We start from the raw sequence: 17338 nt of genomic DNA, 5'->3' as shown, positions 1-17338 counted from the left end.
CCTGGGACTTTTCCTGAATGTCCTTGATGCCTGTTTTTGTGCTGTTTTAGGAACGGAGGACAAGAGGTCCCCAGACAGCTTCTCAGATGAGTGGCCGTTTTCCACATAAGCTACAACAAGCCAAGCTCTGGGGCCGGGACACAACCACTATCCCAACAGCCAACCATCACAATTCCCTTTGGAAAACAGGCTCCAGAGTTGGAGGGAAACTGAGCTACCCAGAGGGTGCAGAAAATGTCCGTCTCCGTGGCAATGCACGTGTCCCTGGGTGTCTGGGGGCCTCTGAGCGCCTGTGGGCCTCTCTGTTGACTATCTGTGTGTCTTTGTATCTGCGGGTAGCCTAGCTCCTAAAACAAAGCAACCACACCTCTAATTCTTGGCAGAGGAGTACAGGGCTCCTCGGTTGGGCCCCTCCTTTGGCATCCTACTCCCCCAAACTGGGCAGGGCACTTGGCTCCCTCAGAACCGCAAGCTCTGATTCTTCAGACAGGGCCAATCAGCCCCTCATCCCACCCCTGCCCCTCACCAGCCCCCACAAAGATCCTGGGGAAGACCACAGACCTGGGCCCAGAGGAAGAACCTTATTTGCACAGAAATAAGAACCTTATTTCCTCCTGGTGAACCCCACCACCCCCACCCCCCTGAGCTAAGTAGCCCCCACTGGGGGGGTCCCCCTAGCGCCCCTCCCCAACTCCCCCGCTCCCACTCTGCCCCTACCCTTACCCCGTGAATGCTCTCCCCCTCCCTTCCAGCTGGGGGAGGAATTCCAGCCACTCTGGCTTTCCTTATCGCTCACTGTGGAATCCGAGGCCAGGGAGTAGCTGAGTATGGGGTGAGGGTGCCGATGGGACGAGGGGCGATAAAGGAAGGCCTTCGGGCCCCTGTGAAATCACCCCCAGAGCTGGGCCCTTCTCCTCTCTTGAGCCTCGCGTTGCCAGAGGCCCGAGGCCCCGCAGGCCCTGAGGGGTCAGGAGGAGCCTTGAGGGGCCTGAGGGCCACTGCGCCCGGCCACGCCTCAGCTCTCAGGCCTCGGGAGGAGGGAGCCAGGGTGCCCTCGAGGGCGTCGCCGCGGCCTCCGCCCGCCGACCCCCCAACCCCCCACCCCACCCACCCCACCCCCGGCCCCGGGGCCCCCCCGGGGGGACGCGCCACTCACCTGGTCTCCGGCCTCACGCTGAGCAGGTAGCTGCGGCTGGCCGGGCTGGGGATCCACACCGGCCCGTCGTCCTCGCCGTCGCCCCCCGCCCCGGCCCGCCCGCCCGAGCCCCAGCCGCGTCCGGGGGCCCTGCGCGACCCCATCCCGCCGCCGGCCGCGCGCGCTCGCCAGGCCCCTGCCCTGCCGGCCGCCGCTCCCGCCCGCGGCTGACGCGCGCCCCTATTTATAGCCCCGCGGCCCGGCCGTCGTCACCTGCTGCTGTCCCTCCCCCGGCCCGGGCCGACGAGCGCGGCGTCCGCGGCGCCGGGGGGCGCCGGGCCTCGCGCGAGGGCCCGACCCCGCTGCGCTCGGCCATTCCCGGGGCCGCGGCCCGACGCGCGTGGAGCGCCCGGAGCCGGCCCGGCGTCGGGGCCTGGGCCTCGGGAGGCCTCCCGCTGTGCCCCAAATTCCAGGCCCCAGGACCCCGGCTTCCTGCCAACCTCCCTTCCCCCGCTCGTGGGGGGTGGGGGGGTGGCTTTCGCAACTGTGGAAGCGCGGGCCGCGCGGCCTTCGCGCAGCGGAAGGCGCAGAAGTACCCGAGGAGCTGGTGGCGCAGGCCAGGCGAAGTTCAGGGGCGTCAGGCCGCTTGGAGCCTGGGCTCCACACGGTGGGGGCCGCCGCAGCCGGGGACCGGCCCCCTTCTTCCTGGTGGCAGCCCCCGCTGACCCTCGCCTTGCCGGTGACTGGGGTTGGTCCACGACTTAGACAAGCCCACACATCTCCACGGAGCTCCTCTGGATGTGTCTTGCGTTCCCTTCCATTATCTAGCATAGATGAAGGGCTCAAAAACCACTTTTAGAATAATTGGACCTCCTACTCCACCCAGCCTCCATTTCTCAGCACCTTGGGGGGAAATGGCAGAGTCCTAATGCGCAGAAAACGATTCAACCGTGCAACAATTTCTAAGAGTAAGATTGTAAGCACGGACTAAACCTGGTTCTAAATACTGGGAGTGACCAATATTTATCCATTTTTTTTTCTCTCCTTTATCCTTGGAAGCATCCAGAAAGTGCCTGCAGCTGGGTGGCTATGATCTTTAGGAAGTTAGAGCAAAGGAGTACCACCCCTCTGTCCTAGAAGCTTCACGCTGTACATTCCTACTGGCTTTGGAAATGGTTGTTTCCCCCACTCTCGCGGTGTGGTCCCAATGGCAAATGCCTTTATTCCTACATGACCCCATCCCTGGCCTCAGTTGGCTGACAGCTGACTTAAGCCAGGCTCTTCGTGGTACCCATCTCCCTGACCACAGAGGTAAGCATCACACCCAAGCTGTGCCGATGGGAGTTCTTTACCAAATGTTTTTAAACTGGAACCGGGTGAGAAAAGCAGCGCTGGAAAGCAGTGAGCTGTGAGGTCCCAGCTTTCAGCAGCCATGCTTCCTATCTGGCGGAAGAGGCCAGTCTGCAGTGAGGAAGAAGGAAGCTGACAGAGAGAGAAGCAAAAGCAAGGGGCTCAGAGTCCTGATGGCTTCCAGGTAGATCGCTGTAGGTGTTCCTGAAACCCAGCTTTGTCCCTGACATTTTTGTAGGTTGGCAGTCCGACCAGTTTGTTGAATCTGTGTACCAAAAAAGTTCTCTTTGCTCAAGCTGCTTCGAATTAGGCTTCTGTTGATAGAATGTGAGTCTTGACCAATACGAAGGCAGTTTTTCCCAGTGAGCCCAAATCCATCTCCTGACCACATGCCCCCATTTATCCTTGTTGTTGGCTCTCTGGAGGTACATGTATTAAAATCTCTTCAGTCATCTACAGGATAGTCCTCCAAATATCTGAAAGCATGCTTCAAGTTTTGGTTCATTTGTTTAAGTTGTATGAACACCCATGGATCATGCTAGGGCAATGTGCTACAGGTGGGAGTCACAGGATCTGTGCTTTCAAGAAACTTTTGTCCAATGGGAGAAACAGGCATATAAAACAAAATACAATGAAGATGAAATGTATAATATAAAACTATGTATAGGGGAGCATGAAAGTACAGAGAAAAGAGTGGATTGCCTGGGGTTTGGGTTAGGATGGTTTACAAGGCAGTAAATTTGAGAAGGATTTTGAAAATTTCATAGGTGCTCACCAAGTGGACTGTTGGGGTGGGGGGGACAGGACAGACAGAATATTCCAGATGGAGGGAACAGTGTGGGCAAAGATATGGAGATACAGAATAGCCTGGTGGGCATGGTGTTCAAGTGTAAAGGAGATGGGGAAATAGGCAATTAGGGCCAAATCCAGAAGGTTTTGTCTGGTCCACAAGGAAGCTAGACTTCCCTTTGAGGCCGCCTCTCACGTGACCATGGATATGGTACCACTAGTCAGTCACCCAAGGGACCCTCTAATTGATCAATTTCCTTTTCCAAATGTGACCCACACAGAGGTCACTCCATGGCAGCCTACAACTGAATTAGCACCTCTCTGAGTTTGGGCCCCACTCACTAGGAACAGCATTGTCACAGCCAAATTATTTCATTAATCCTGAGCCTCTGTGTGTTCAGCACGAACTACCATTCGTCTAAGTCCTTCCTACTCCTGCTTGTAAAGTCTTTTTTATCCTGAGTGCAAACTTGTACCATTTTTTAGTCAAAGCACATCTTATGTCTTAATCTCCCACTCCCTTTCCTTCTTGTCTAAACCTTTATGAGTTCTGCTCCTGTCATCTAGTGTACGAACTATCCTCCCAACTTCTTGTCCTGTGCCAGCGAAAGAAGCAGACGTTCATGAGGATAGGGGCAGAGCTGAGTAAGGAGTGCCAAGGCACTTAGGGATGGAGAGGTCAGAAAGGCACAGTCTCTTTCCTCTCTAAGCTTACAGTCTAGCAGGAGAGAGAGGACCTGTTGAGTGGTGTCAAGTCCTAGGCTGGGAGTCCAGAGACTTGGGTTCTAAATCTCCTCTCCCACTGAGTGTGACCTTGGGCAAATTGCTCCCCATCCCTGAGTTTTAGCTTTCTCCTTTGGAAAGAGGAATGAGGCATTCCCTTTATGATCCTGTAGGTCGCGGCTGTTCCTTCAGCAAGTATTTATTAAGTAATTGCTAACAACTCCATGCCAGGCATTATGCCAGGTGCTGAGGGTACAGAAATGAATGTGAGAGTCTGTACCTCTCCAGCCTGAAAGATAGAACCTCGGATAGAAGTTCGTGCATGGTGCTGAAAGGGCACAGAGAAGCTCGTGCTGTGGTTGTGCATTTGGAAATAACCATAACCCAAGGTTTGCTATTAGATACGTGTACTGATGAAGCATCATCACTAGGCATTTGTTAGTGATGCCAGGACCCCCTCTCCCGGTTGTTTTGAACTTCCCAGGGCCCTGGAGTAACTGGGCGCTTGTGGTAGGAAAGTCTTGGGCTACTGTTCATTAACATACATAGCTCAGCCGGGGAAGCTGGTCCCTGCCCTGGGGTGGCTGGGGCTCCCCGGACACTCTGGCCCCACCACCTGAGCCCCTCTCGTTGAGGTCTAGATAAGTGCGAACACGCCTTGTATTCCGACTTAGTTCCATCTCTTCCCCTTCTGCTCTCCTTTGAAGCATACATTACCCAACATTTACTAGCTGCCACGACACCATTCCATGTGCCTCACCATCCTCCCCCGGAACTTACCGAGTTCAGGCCACTGCACAGTGAGCGCTATGGTGTACCAGGCTCTGGCCCCCTGCCATCATCCCTGCCTTTCTAATAACTCAGTCAACACACTGGCAGCAGGTCCAGTGACCTCACCCTCTCGAAGACCTTCACCCCCACTTCCCTTTAGCAACCCAACCAAATGCCCATCCCTTGAACCTCATCAGAGGAGTTTCTCCACCTCTAAAATGCCCCCTACTAAGCCTGCCCTCCGCTTTAAGGCAACTCCACACCCCTAACATGCTCTCCCATGAGTTTCTCCTGGGCTCCTTTATCCACCTCCCCCCATCCCCGTCTGGACACAGGCACAGTGTGGGGAGGACAATGACTCCGACGACTGTACTCTCCTCAGAGGTCTCCTCTCCCTTGACCCCTGACCTTCTACTAAATTTGCCTTGCCCGTTCCTAACCTGGAATCTGGCTTCTTGCTCCAAGGCTGGCCAGCTCTGGTTTCTAACCTGAGTCTGGTCTCAGGCAGCTTGGCAATCCTTTCCCAATTCCCCAGGCTGACCTTTTCCTTTCCCTATAGCAACCGCTCCAAACAAGATTCCAGCCTCCCCTCTGCCCTCCTGACTTGCGGCGGTCAACTATTCCTTCAAAATACAGGGAACCGTGAGACCATTGGATAAGAACTTCAACTTTGAAGGAGGACAGGCTAGCTAGCGTCTCTGAGTCCTACTAACCTCTGCTTCAAAATGGACATTGTTGCTTAGAAGGTTCTCGGACATCTGCTGTCAGCTCTCCCTGCCCTCCCCCGCCCAGCCTCCTTCCTCACAACCTCAGAGGATGATTGTTTGCTTTTCCCTGACATATTTACCCCTTCCTTCCCTGCCCTCACTACCTCTGTTGCTCAAAAGCGTTCAGAGGAAACCAGGCACAACATCAAGCAGTAATGAGTCACCAGAATCAGGTTATAAAGGGCAAACTTTGGCGTCCTGAACAAGGCAGAAGCAGCCCAATGACCAGAGCTGAAGCGGAGGTCAGAGCCAGGCCCGCCCAGCAAGAGTGGCCAGAGGCCAGTCCCTGAGGGTAACAGTGCAGCTCCTGGGGGTCAGGGCTGGCTCCCTGGCCTGGAGCAGGGAGAGGTCCGAGTGGAAGAACATGTGGAAGGGAGGAAACGGGGTGGGGGGCGCAGGAACCACTCCGGGTTGGCAGGAAGCGGACTTGGTCATCGCGTAGCACCCCCTCCACCTCTCGTTGGGAATACTCCTCCTCCAGGCAGCCCACTTCATGTTCAGGAGGATTTTCCTTTTTGAGTCTAATTCTGTTGTGCCCTCTGAGGCCACCCAGAGGAAGTCTAGAGTGGCGGTCTTTTTGATAGAATGGCCCTGGAAAGGTGTGATAACACTGATCAGGGAACACCTCTTTTCTTGACGAATTATCGGGTTCCTGCAGTACGTCCTTGGGTGAAACGGCCTGGAGAGCCCTACACCATGCTGGATGCTCCCCTGGGAACATGTCCACTTTGCCAGGGCCCACCTTAAGCTGCTGGGCCGAGAACGTCACCTTGCACTTGGGAGCTCTTCCGGGCACAGCACAGCTACCATCAACACCATTCTGGTCAACAGAATCAAGAGCTTTCAAGATCATATTTTTCTTCTTGGCACCCGTGTAGACTCACACTGAGGTGGCCTTTTCGACAAGCAATGGCATAGGAATTGAGGTCAGAGGTCAGTGAGACCTTCCTTACAAAGCGGATCAGCTTGCACTCCAGTCTTCCATGCCCGCCCCGGGCCTGCGGCCCATCTCAGGGCAAGTCATGTAGCAGGGTAAGTGAATCAAACACATGTCCACCCCTCCTGCTTCTTGTGTTTTTCCTTCTTTTGATTCCACTCATTTTAAAGGTCTCAGCCCTGAGCTCAACAAAGCCCTGGATTTCGGCTGGTCCTGCCCCCACTCCCCCGGCCATGAGGACCTACTGCCTTCTGCTGCAAGCTGCCCTTCCTGCTAGTGAATCTGCAGTGCTCTGGAGTGTTCGTCTGACCTTCCTCCAAGGACCCCCACAGCTCCCAGCTCGGGCAGCTGAGCCCCTGACCCTGGAGGGTGGAGACTCCGGGTCCTGCCACTCTGGGATGAGCTGGCCACTCGGGCAATCCAGGGACTGGAGCTATGGCCACATCTGCGCTGGAGTAAGTGGACACCAATTAAAGGATTATAGGCTACAAGGAGCCACTCCTGATTCTGGTTTGATTGGAAGGGGAATTGGGGACTCAAGCATAGAGCTGCTCCAGCCAGGTGCCCTTCCCTAATGCACCTACTCTGATTCCACATCAGATTGCAGGAGTCAGGAATTTCTGCCACAGATGTAGGCCCTGTCCAGAATAAAGCAATCATGAGATGAGAGGGTGATTCTGTGGTCAGGGGGCAGCAGTTGTCCCTCAGGCCCAGGACACAAGCTCCACACCCTCAGAGAGACCTGGGAAAGGCCCTTCCCAGCCCAGGCCTCCCAGCCCAGGCCTCTCCTGGTCTTCTTGCAGGGCGAACCAGTTCTTTTTCCTCCCCTACAAGTCTTTCTCTAAGGACCCTTCTGTATCTAAGCCAGCCCTCTGCAGCTACATCTTCTCTCTCTTTTTTTTTTTTTTTTTTTGGCAACTGTTACTACCTGTCAGCAACAGCGGCCACAACTGGCTGCAAGGAGTGCTCACCCAAGGGGCGCCACCGACAGATCATTTCTGAGCTTGCTGGCACCCACCACGCTTCCTCCTAAAGGACTGCTCCTAGTGTGTAAGCCCATCGCCACCACCACCCTCACCCGCCCAAAAAGTCAAATGCCATCTCCAGGCTCTAAACCCTCTACCTGTCCAAACTCTCCTGCCTGCCCTCCACAACTTTCTACCCTTTCCTTGCTGTCTGTCCCCTCCCCACTCCCTACCTTGTCTGTCATACCCTTTCCCTGTTTGGAAATCACATTCCAGAACCAGCCTAGGGTAGAAATGTGAAGCCTCCATCTCAGGCAAAGAGCTTCTTAGGAAGCAAAACCTACCCTCCTTCTCAGATACAAAAAATATTCGGCCCCGTCTATGCACAGTGGGTCCTAGGGAGAAATTCCAAGCAAATCGGTGTAAGGACCAGAAAACCCCAGAGGAAAATAGGAATTGTATACAGTGTGCCCTGGGCTATCACTGAAAAAGGGAGGCGAGAAACAGATCTTCCCAGTTTAATGAATGAACACCCTACCAGAGAGGAGCTTAACCACTCTTCAGACATCAAAGGCATGATCAACTATCCCCACCTTCACAGAAAGTAGAGGCAAAAGCTGTGGGACTAAGTTGTAGAAGCAAGATCTAGTAGATTTTAGACTATCACTATGTATATACAAATACCATACCCACCCATGAAGTGAGATGGTTCTGCTGGTCCTCTGTCACTTGAGCACTCACGAGGATGGGGGCTTTTCCCACTTAGAACTGACTTAAATAGCTTTATCATATCCTTTTGCCCCATTTTCAATACAATCAGTTACATATATATTGACTTTTTTCACTAAAAACTCAACTTCAATTTGCAATAATAAATATTATAAAAAAGAAAAGCATTTTAAAAGGCCAATGCATAATACAATGAACTAGCTCAAGAATTCATCTGGACCCAGGTCCCTAATGAAAAGATGCATCTTAAGATGCTTTTAAATTATCAAGTAAACAGACAGTTCAAACTTGGAAAGGCCTGACAAAAGCCAAAAGAAATAGGTACTTATCAAAGAGCCAGAACTCCATCTGAAAAAGCATAAATCTGATGCAGATTACAATGTAAACAAATGCAAATGAAAGTGATAACTACCCTGGGGGCAGGGGGTAGAGGGGGATCATTTCTATTTCTGTATACGGCTAGACCAAAAGTCAATAAATAAAACAATTAAAGAGGAGAAGAAATCCGATTAAGAGTTCTTGCCTTTAGGGAGGTCTCCTCTCTTTTGGCATAAACATAAGGAACAAGAAGATAAAATCTAGCCAGGCTCAGGATCCCCAGAGTTTTAAGCCAACACCCTCCCCCCTATTTGACAGATGGGAGTACAGAGGCCAAGAAAGATCAAACAACTTACAGAGCTCACATTGGAACCCAGGGCTTCTGAGTTCTAGTCACTGGTTTTCTTCATGTTATCGCATTGCCAGGGAGTTTAGTCAAGAAAAATAGGGATAACCCCCTGAGGAAATAATTCTGCAGAGGCAAAAAGCTGTATACGCAGGCCTCTTCCCTGCACTCATGAAGTGGGAAATTTAAATGTTAAACAGGAAAGGGGTAAGTAAATTATGTTGATTTGAAAATGATTACAATAATTGACAATGGGGATTTAGGGGCTTTGTAGAGACATGGAAAATGTCCAGATATAATGTTAAGTAGAAAAAAGTAGGGTACTGGGTGCCTGGGTGGCTCAGCTGGTTGAGCGTCTGCCTTCAGCTCAGGTCATGATCCTGGGGTCCTGCATCAGGCTCCCAGCTTCTTCTTCAGCCTCTGCCTCTGTCTGTCTCTCATGAATAAGTAAAATCTTTAAAAAAAAAAAAAAAGTGCTGTACAAAATCAGAGGCAGAGTAGTGCTAGTCACACCTGAATGAATCCCAGCTTTGCCCCCTATGAGCTCTGTGGCCTAGGGAAATTACTCAACCACTCTGAACCTCCAAAAGAATAGCAGTATCCACCTCATAGGATTGTTTTGTGCCTACATAAGAGAATGAATGTGAGAATCACACCTGTCATGCAGAAATGTTCCACTTCTGTTATTATCATAATGATATTTATCTGTGAACTGAACAAGAGTCCAGTTGGAAAAGCAGTTGGAAAGGACTGGAAACTGATATACAAAAATGAAAACAACTGCAAAAGTAGGATGGAATTATAAATACGCACGTTTTTTAGTTTCTCTAATAATGCGATGTCATTTTCCAATGAGAGAAAGGCATTTTAAATAGGGACCTCGAAAAAAAAAAATAAATAAAAAATCCTATTCTTGGGACCTGGCTCTTTCAGTTTGCTCTTTCCTCCAGAGGGGCTCAAGGCTCCCAGCACCTAGTTTCCTAAGACTGCTGTGGCATCTGTTGGTGGACAAGGTCAAGAACAGCCTGGATCCCTTGGAAAAGATGAGGGTGGGGTGGAGGGGTGAGGACACAACACATTCTAGAATCTAGAACATCCTGCTTTGCTCAGAGCAGACCCTGAGAGAACTTTGTAGCTACCAGTTGAATTAGATTCTTTCATTCACGTGTGCATACGTGCATGCATTCACTCACTCATTCGAACACTCTTTGGACTGCTACTGTATGCAAGGAACTGTGCTAGGAGCTTTTAAAGAATTAGACTGACCCACTGGATGAATGTGGAACAATCTCCATTACGTAAGTGAAAAAAGCAAGCTTCAGAACACTGTGCATAGAATGCTACCATTTGTATTAAAAATAGATATATAAATACACATATTTATAAACTTGTAAATGCATAGAATTGCTCAGAAAGGGTACACAGGATCTAGATAACAGTGATTAATTCTGGAGGCAGGCTGGGGAACTGAAGGCTGACCTCCAACAGGAAGCTTACTTTGCACTGTATATTCTTTTGTATTGTTTGGATCTTACCATGTATATGTATTAATTTTTCAAGGAAAAAAAAAACAGTAACAAAAAACTTTTAAAACAAGTAAAAGAAAGTGCGCCCAGAGCTGAGTACACAGTGGCGAACAGAGCAGGCAGGGGGTTCCTCTGTCTCGGGGAAGGCAAAGTCTGTTGAACTTGCTAAGCCACAACTGTTAAGTTTTCAAAACCAGACTGTTTACATAAGTTAGGGGAACAGTTCTTTCTACACCAATTATAGTAATTCGGCACATCGTTGTACAGAGATAAAGCAGTTGGAAAATAAATACTAGTCATCTGTCAAGCCTGAGAGTGTATTCAATTGTAGTTTTCTACAAGGGTTGGGAGCTTATCTGTTTAACTTGATCAGTAGAACATTCACTCCAGCTAACGGGCACATAAGCACTTGTTACAGCAAGCGTTTGCTGATGATAACAAATGATAGGATAGCACACCCATTATAAACATCTTACGAAAAGAGCAGAAGATATTGGACCCTGAGGGAACCATGTTTTCTGGGATGCCCCCGCAAAATGATGGTCTCAAAGGCAAGGTCAACCCCAAGGTAAGTGAAAGGTCAGGGGAACACCTCCTCTGCTTCAGACCGTTGCGCACGGATGTTTCGCGCAGGGTTCTCCTCGGGCTGACGAGGCACAGACGGACTCCAAGGAGAACCTGGCACTCCGGGGGGCACCCCAACCACCCGGGAGGTAGGAAAGCCGGTGTCTGGGTGGCTGCAAAGTGCTGACAGGCTGGGAGCCAGCCAAAGCGGCCGGGCCACGAAAACAGCACGGGGGTGCCGCCGTGGACTTTAGAACCAGACGGGCCTGACTCGCCGCCGGCACGTACCGGCCGCCCCGCAGGTTCTCTGTTCCTCTCCGTGAGATGGAGGAGGGGTAACTGGGAGATCCTCGTGATTACGAACATCACGGCAAAGTCTCTAGCAAGATGCAGGCCGCGCAAGCAGGGCCCACGTGCTGTTTGTTGGCGTCACCACGGCCGCAGCGTGGCCGGGCCGGCGGCATCCGCGTCCACACCCACGTCCACGTCCACGGCTGATGGCTGGGAGGGGGAGGGGGGTGTGCACTCCACCCCCCGACCCCTCCCCGCGCGCCCTAAAGGCAAGAATCCCTCACACGTCTAGGGCGCCTCCACGCTCGCTCGCCACCTCACAAAGCCCGGGGAGCGAGTTGCATGGGAGTTACTAGGACTATTTGGAAGGGGGGAGGGGGGCGGCGGTGAAGTGAGGGGGTTTGTTAAGAGCCGGTTAAGGGCAGAATCCAGGCTGTGCCCCAGGTCTCCCGGTGAGTAGCTGGACATTCTTTCCACTCCGCACCATTCCCAGGAAAGAGCGGCGGACCCGGGTCGGCGCAACGGTGCCCAAGTTCACCGTCCCCGTCCCTACTCCCCCTACTTGCTGCTCGGGAGCAGGAAGAGATCCGACAATCCATCCCAAACCCTTCTCAGAGCCTCCTCGGCAGTGTTCCTGTGAACGGACCATGCGGTGCGGGGTGGGCACCTGCAGTGGAATTAGGAAAGGGACCACAGCCAAGATGCGGGGAGCTCAGGCCTTGTAGGCGGCCTCACCGCCTCCCTGGGACAGAGAGACACGGCGGCCTTGCCAAGTGTAGCAATCCTTAAACAGTAGAGTCTGACACTGAGGCGAGCCCTAAGCGTTCTCAGGGCCATGAGCATTTCCACTCAAAATCTGGCATTGGACGAAAAGAGAAAATGTACTGTTTTTTCTGTTGCGGAAAGGTCAGGTGTATTTGACTGACTTAACAATTTACAATCGCTATTCAATGCCTTCCTTGAAAGAGCACCTCTAAGAACTCAGCCAGCACCCACTTGCCTTGGCCGCACTAGATCCTGCCGGGCCCAGTGGCACACCCCGGCCGTGCAGGGCTGCAGTAGCAGCCTGGGTCGGAGGTCAGAGGACACCTCCACACGGCCTGCCCCTTGGGCTTGGTCAGGCCCGAACTCTGCCGCCGGTGGAGAGACAGCCCAGCCTCCCCTAACCCAGATCCTGCCGCACCCGAGAGCTCCCGGTGGGAGCGGCAACACCGGGACCTCTGCGAGATAATCCTAGAATTCCTCCCCTCTACCCCTCCCACCACCACCACCACCGGTAAAGGTTCTCTTAGGAGGAAAATCCATTTGTAGGAAAGATGGGGGTGCCCAGAACATTTCAATAGGCCCTAAGCCAAAGCCGCTAGCCCTGGGGAGGCCTTGCAGGGGCCTTTTGACCAGTATTAGGACCCAGCCCTCACGCCCTTAGGAGGTCTCTAGAGGACCGAGGACCGAGCTCCTGGTTTCCTAAGCACAGCTCCAGAATCTAGAGCGGACCTTCCTCGGACAGTAGGCACCGTTGCTCTCCCTCAGAGACGGGACAGTGAGGGAAGTCTGGGAGAGACTGAAGTGGAGCAGGGTAGGGCCAGGCTCACCTGAAGAGGAATACAAGAGCCCACCTGCATGGTCAGAAGATTTTTTTATTTGAAATATAGTCTGAGCAACATGAGTGTAGCCAGAGGAGGAGGGGCTGACCTGCCTGAGGCAGCAGCCTCTCTAACGGCACAGGAGCGAGAGAACAAACATTCCAAGGTCTGGGTGACCCCGGCCCCCGGCCCCCAGCCCCCGGGCAGCACAAGGACGCACAAGGACGCACAGCGCCTCCGGCCGGGCTCCGCCTCTCGCGGCCTGCCTGCCCTGGCGCGCTGCCCGCTCTCCGATCCGAGCGGCGAGGGCGGCGCTGCAGAACTCTCTCCCACCCACAGACAGGAGGAGCCAACGTGACAACTCGTTCTCCAGGACTATTTCGGGGGAGAAAGAGTCAGAGAAGACAGGAAGGAAGGCAAGGTGATCAAGGGCCCTCACCGAGCCGGCCCGGGTGGAGCTCTCCGAGGGAGTGCGCCAGCACCCTCAGCCCTTCTCCGGCTCTGCGGGCAGGAAGGAGAGCTCCGAGGAGACCCCCGGCTGAGGGCAGCACCCGGGAACCTCCCAGAAGAGCACAGCGCTGAGGGGCTTCAAGCCGAGTTGACAGCGTTGGGGCCGGGCCACGTAAGCAGCCTGGGGTTGGAAGGACACGGACAGGAGTTGGGGTACCAAGAAGCAGCACAAAGCCATAAATAACAGAAGCAGATTCGGAGCTGTGAGGGTCCTGGGCGACCACACATTTCCCGGGGCTGGGGGACACCCGGGGCCCGCAGCTCAGGGCAGACACTGCTCCAGGGCACAGCCGGCCACACTCCACCGGCGCGGGGCCTCCTCTCTCCCACTGTCCCCGCGGCGGGCAGGGGACGCCGTGGCACCACCCCGACCGCACGCACTGCAGAGCCTCCGGTCACAGCTGAGGGGACGGTGCGTGGCTGTCCTGGTCCTGAGAGGCCTGTGGGTGACTCTGAGCATCCTGGGCACCGTCCTCCTCAGAAGCCGGGCCTAGTGATCTCGCCTCTGGGTCGCCCAACAAAGGCTCTCCGGCACATTCCTCCAGTCCGTTCTCCCTGGTCTCCATGGACACCTCCTCCCCGGAGCCCTCGTCTGGCTCCGCCTCCTCCTCCTGGTCTCTCACCTTGTGGACGATGAAGAGGTGGCGGCTGAGGGAGCCGGCAGAGGTGTAGCAGAGGCCACAGAGGAGACACTGAGCCGTGGAGCTGTCCGCCTGGTGCTGAGGTATGTGGCTCTGAAACTCGAGCCCCGAGTCTGTGGCAAAGCTGCATTTCGCACACTGGAACAGGGACTTGTGCCTTTTGGTAGAAGAGACCGCCGCGCCATTGCTGCTGCCCGGAGCGTCCCCGGCTCCGCTGCCTGGTCTCTTCAGATGGCTCACCTGCAGGGGAGACAGCGTGAGCCGGGCCGCGGCCCAGGCCGGAGCCCCACACCGGGACGCGCAGAACCGCCGCCGGGCCAGGCTCGGCCCCGCCCTGAACCGCGGCTCTGCATCTGGTGCCTGTCAGGGTCTCCCGCGTGCTCTTGTTCTGTCTCATGTAACGGATGCATGTGGTGCCACAGCCCAAAGCTATGGGAAGGGCAGAGAGAAGATGAAGTCCCTCTCAGCCCACTCCCCAGGCCCACTCTCCCTGAGGTCCCTCCCAGAGACCGTCTGTGCACGCACAGAGAGACAGCTGTCGTCTTTGACAAAGTGAGAGCATTACACGCACACTCTCCTTCACCCTGCTTTTTCCAATTAAGGACATGTGTTGGCCGCGGTCTCTGTGAGGGTTCGTTCTCCTAAGAGCGGCACTGACACGTCAGAGGGGTGAGGGGTGAACGGTCCCCTCTGGCCGACACGGAGTTGCGCTCCCTCATTGCTTACGGCACACAGCCCTGCAGTGCGGTGCACGGACCTCTTCAGGCCCCAGGCCAAAGATGTAGGACAGATAAATCCTAGGGACAGAACTGCTGGATCAAAGGGCATGTGCATCTGGAGGGGGGTGGGGTGTGCATCTCAATCACAGACAGATGTCGCCAAAACGTCAGCAGATGCCCCACCTGCTGTGTGTGAAAGGGCTTCTGCCGACCAACGCCCTTTTCCCAGTAGCCAAGAAGGAACGCCCTGGAACTCCAGGCAGCCCTCAGAATTTCCCAGACACGACTGACTCTCTGAGGAGCAGCCCTCCCTACCATGGGGTGGGAAGAGCCTGCCGTGAGGAGGGGAAACCACGCTGTTCCGGAAGTTCACCAGAAATGGGACGAGGGCATGGAACGGGGATGATGTCGTAGAACGAGGGTCAGGATCCCAGGAGTCTAGGCTTGGCTCCTCCCGGAACGAGTGTGCATGTGTGAGAGAGACACACACACGCACGCACGCGTACACACTCAGGTGAGCACTGCCATCCTCAGCCCCGCTTGCACCACCCCCCCGGGACTAGAGGGGCGGCCTCAGGATGGCATGTGTGAATCCACTCCAGGGTCCACACAACAGGTCACATGGCTAAGGAAGGGATCACAGTGACAGGGAAGCCTCGGAAAAAAAGGCTAGCGGGCTGTCTCCCAGGGCTCTGTCCCTGTCCTTTACCTGTGTGCGGTCCCCAGGTGGGTCACACAGGACTGGAGAATGAGCCACAGTGAGGGAAGCTGTCACTGCTGCTTGCTCAAGGGGCTCACGGAGCGGGCCGCTCCAGGGGCAGGGCCGCACTCACCTGAGGGGAATGTCCGCCCGGAGGTCTGACTTTGGACGTCTGGCTCAAATCAGGGCTTCTGATACCATGCATAAGGCTGATGTGGCTCTCCAGGAGGGAGGGCCGAGGAAAGCTCGGGCTGTCCTCTGTGCAGTACCTGCGGGAGCACAGCCCGAAGACAGGGTCTGAGACGACAGGCCCCAGGGAGCCCAGCGGGGCCGCACGCACCCGGCAGGGAGGCGAGGTGCACGCTGCTTCTGGCTCCCGGGCAGAGAGTCTGGAGCAGGCGGAGAGCTGGCTGGGGGGGGGGTCATCAGGCTGGCCGGGTAGTGCTGGGCACTCCCCAGAGACATGGAGCTGGCAAGCCAGCCACGGTGGCAGACAACAGCAAGTCAGAATATTTGTCCTGGCCCTGAGCCATGATCTCCGCTCCCTGATATCACTGCCCAGAGGCCCAAGGGCTGGGCTGGCAATCAGCAAGGAAGAGGCCAGGGTGTGTCTGAAGCACAGACACGACGTGGAAGCCTCTTGGCCAGACAGGGCACATGGTCCCAGCACCATCACCATCGCTCCTCCCAAACCTCAGGGCTGGTAGCGCTGAGCAGCAGTGCGGCCCAGGGTGGGGGAGGTAGGAAGGGGGAGGCTCAGGGGCCACCAGCGGCTAGAAGCTGGTTCCCGACCGGCCCTGCCTCCTGACTGAGCATCTGTCCATGAGAAGCTCGCTGCTCTCTTGCTTCCGACCCCAATCTCACAGCAGAGAAAAGCCCCAGTGGTGCCGGCGACAGCCTTTTTGAATTTCGGGCCTCCTGGCTCCCACCTCCAGGCACTCACCCACAAGTATAGACTTTCTTCACTGTGTCGTGGTTGTTGCGGATGTGTTTGCGCAGGCTGTTGGGGGTGTGGAAGGACTGTTCACACTGACGACAGGGGTACCGCTTCAACGTCTACGGGAGACGACAGGACGCAAAGCATCAGAACTACAAGGCCGTTGCCGGGGCAGCTTTCGACTCGGGCCATGGAGGTGGAAAGACCTCAGGATCTGTGGTACCCACCCTGCCCGAGGCCGGGGGAACCCTAAGGGGCCAGCCACATAAGGGGGCTCTGACCCACAGGACAGAAGTCCAGAGTCTGGCCCTGCCTGGTGACCACGTGAGGACACTTACCCGACCGTGGCTCTTCTTCATGTGGGACACATAGTTCTCCCGATCAGGAACCCACTCCTGGCACTCCTGACAGGTCCAGCCAGTGTTCCTCAGCCGGGGCCTGGCCTCAGCCCTGCGATGGGCCTCAGGCCTGCCCCAGCGGCTAGAGGACAGGGAGCTGCCCCGAGCGGCCACGCTCGTGGCTGGGGGCTCGGTGGGAACTCGAGAGCCAGGGCGGCTTGAGGACGTGTCCGATGAAGACTGGAGGCTTGACAGCTCGTCCACGTTTCGGGGAACACCGTGGGTGCTCTGGGGATGGGGAGAGCGATTACTGACTGGGCAAGGGGAAAGATGCACAGAGTCAGACCCCCGGCCTGAGGCGCGTGCCCTCCTCCCCAGCCTCCTTCCCCAGGGCACCCCACCTTGACATGCTGCATCAACTCCGGCTTCTGCAGAAACAAGAGTGGGCACTCGGGGCACTTGAAGACGCCCACCTGCGTCTTGCTGGCATTCTGGTAAAAATGCTGCTGAATGTGCCTCTTCTTGTTGAAGACCATTTCACAGGAGCACTTATAAATGAGCCTGGAGAGACAAGGCCCAGGGTGTGAGGTGGCCAGGCTCTGTGCGCAGAACCTCCACCCCATCTCCGCTCTCTCTGAACCAGGGTCGGGTTTGGGAAAGCACTACTCTAAGCCGACGTGGCTACTCCCCTGCCTCGGG

At 55.2% G+C, this 17338-nt stretch overlaps 2 protein-coding genes across 10 annotated transcripts in view; both read right to left on the bottom strand.

The window, feature by feature from the left end:
- ALPK3 (alpha kinase 3) overlaps window positions 1-1326 on the bottom strand; it is a 61361-nt gene extending 60035 nt beyond the window's left edge. For all 5 annotated transcript variants that reach the window (XR_014148844.1, XR_014148843.1, XR_014148842.1 and 2 more), the window contains exon 1: window positions 1157-1326. Coding sequence is in view for 2 of the 5 variants with exons in the window: in XM_081831732.1 (XP_081687858.1) it covers window positions 1157-1299 (143 nt within the window). In the remaining 3 variants the exon portion in view is untranslated. The remainder of the gene's footprint in view (window positions 1-1156) is intronic.
- Window positions 1327-12828: 11502 nt separating this feature from the next.
- The window catches only part of ZNF592 (zinc finger protein 592), a 47502-nt gene continuing 42992 nt past the window's right edge, over window positions 12829-17338 (bottom strand). For 4 of the 5 annotated variants that reach the window (XM_081831728.1, XM_081831731.1, XM_081831729.1 and 1 more), the window contains exons 7-12: window positions 17041-17200; window positions 16640-16927; window positions 16308-16420; window positions 15498-15633; window positions 14980-15115; window positions 12829-14185 (exon numbers count right to left, since the gene is read on the bottom strand). In XM_081831728.1, coding sequence (XP_081687854.1) covers window positions 13782-14185; window positions 14980-15115; window positions 15498-15633; window positions 16308-16420; window positions 16640-16927; window positions 17041-17200 — 1237 coding nt within the window. In that variant the 3' untranslated portion in view covers window positions 12829-13781. The remainder of the gene's footprint in view (window positions 14186-14979; window positions 15116-15497; window positions 15634-16307; window positions 16421-16639; window positions 16928-17040; window positions 17201-17338) is intronic. The other variant, XM_031034451.2, reaches the window with a different exon arrangement.

Source organism: Leptonychotes weddellii, chromosome 9 (assembly GCF_054177405.1).
Source record: "Leptonychotes weddellii isolate Sample4059 chromosome 9, ASM5417740v2, whole genome shotgun sequence".
Taxonomy (NCBI): Eukaryota; Metazoa; Chordata; class Mammalia; order Carnivora; family Phocidae; genus Leptonychotes; species Leptonychotes weddellii.
This window is presented reverse-complemented; position numbering and strand designations above follow the sequence as displayed.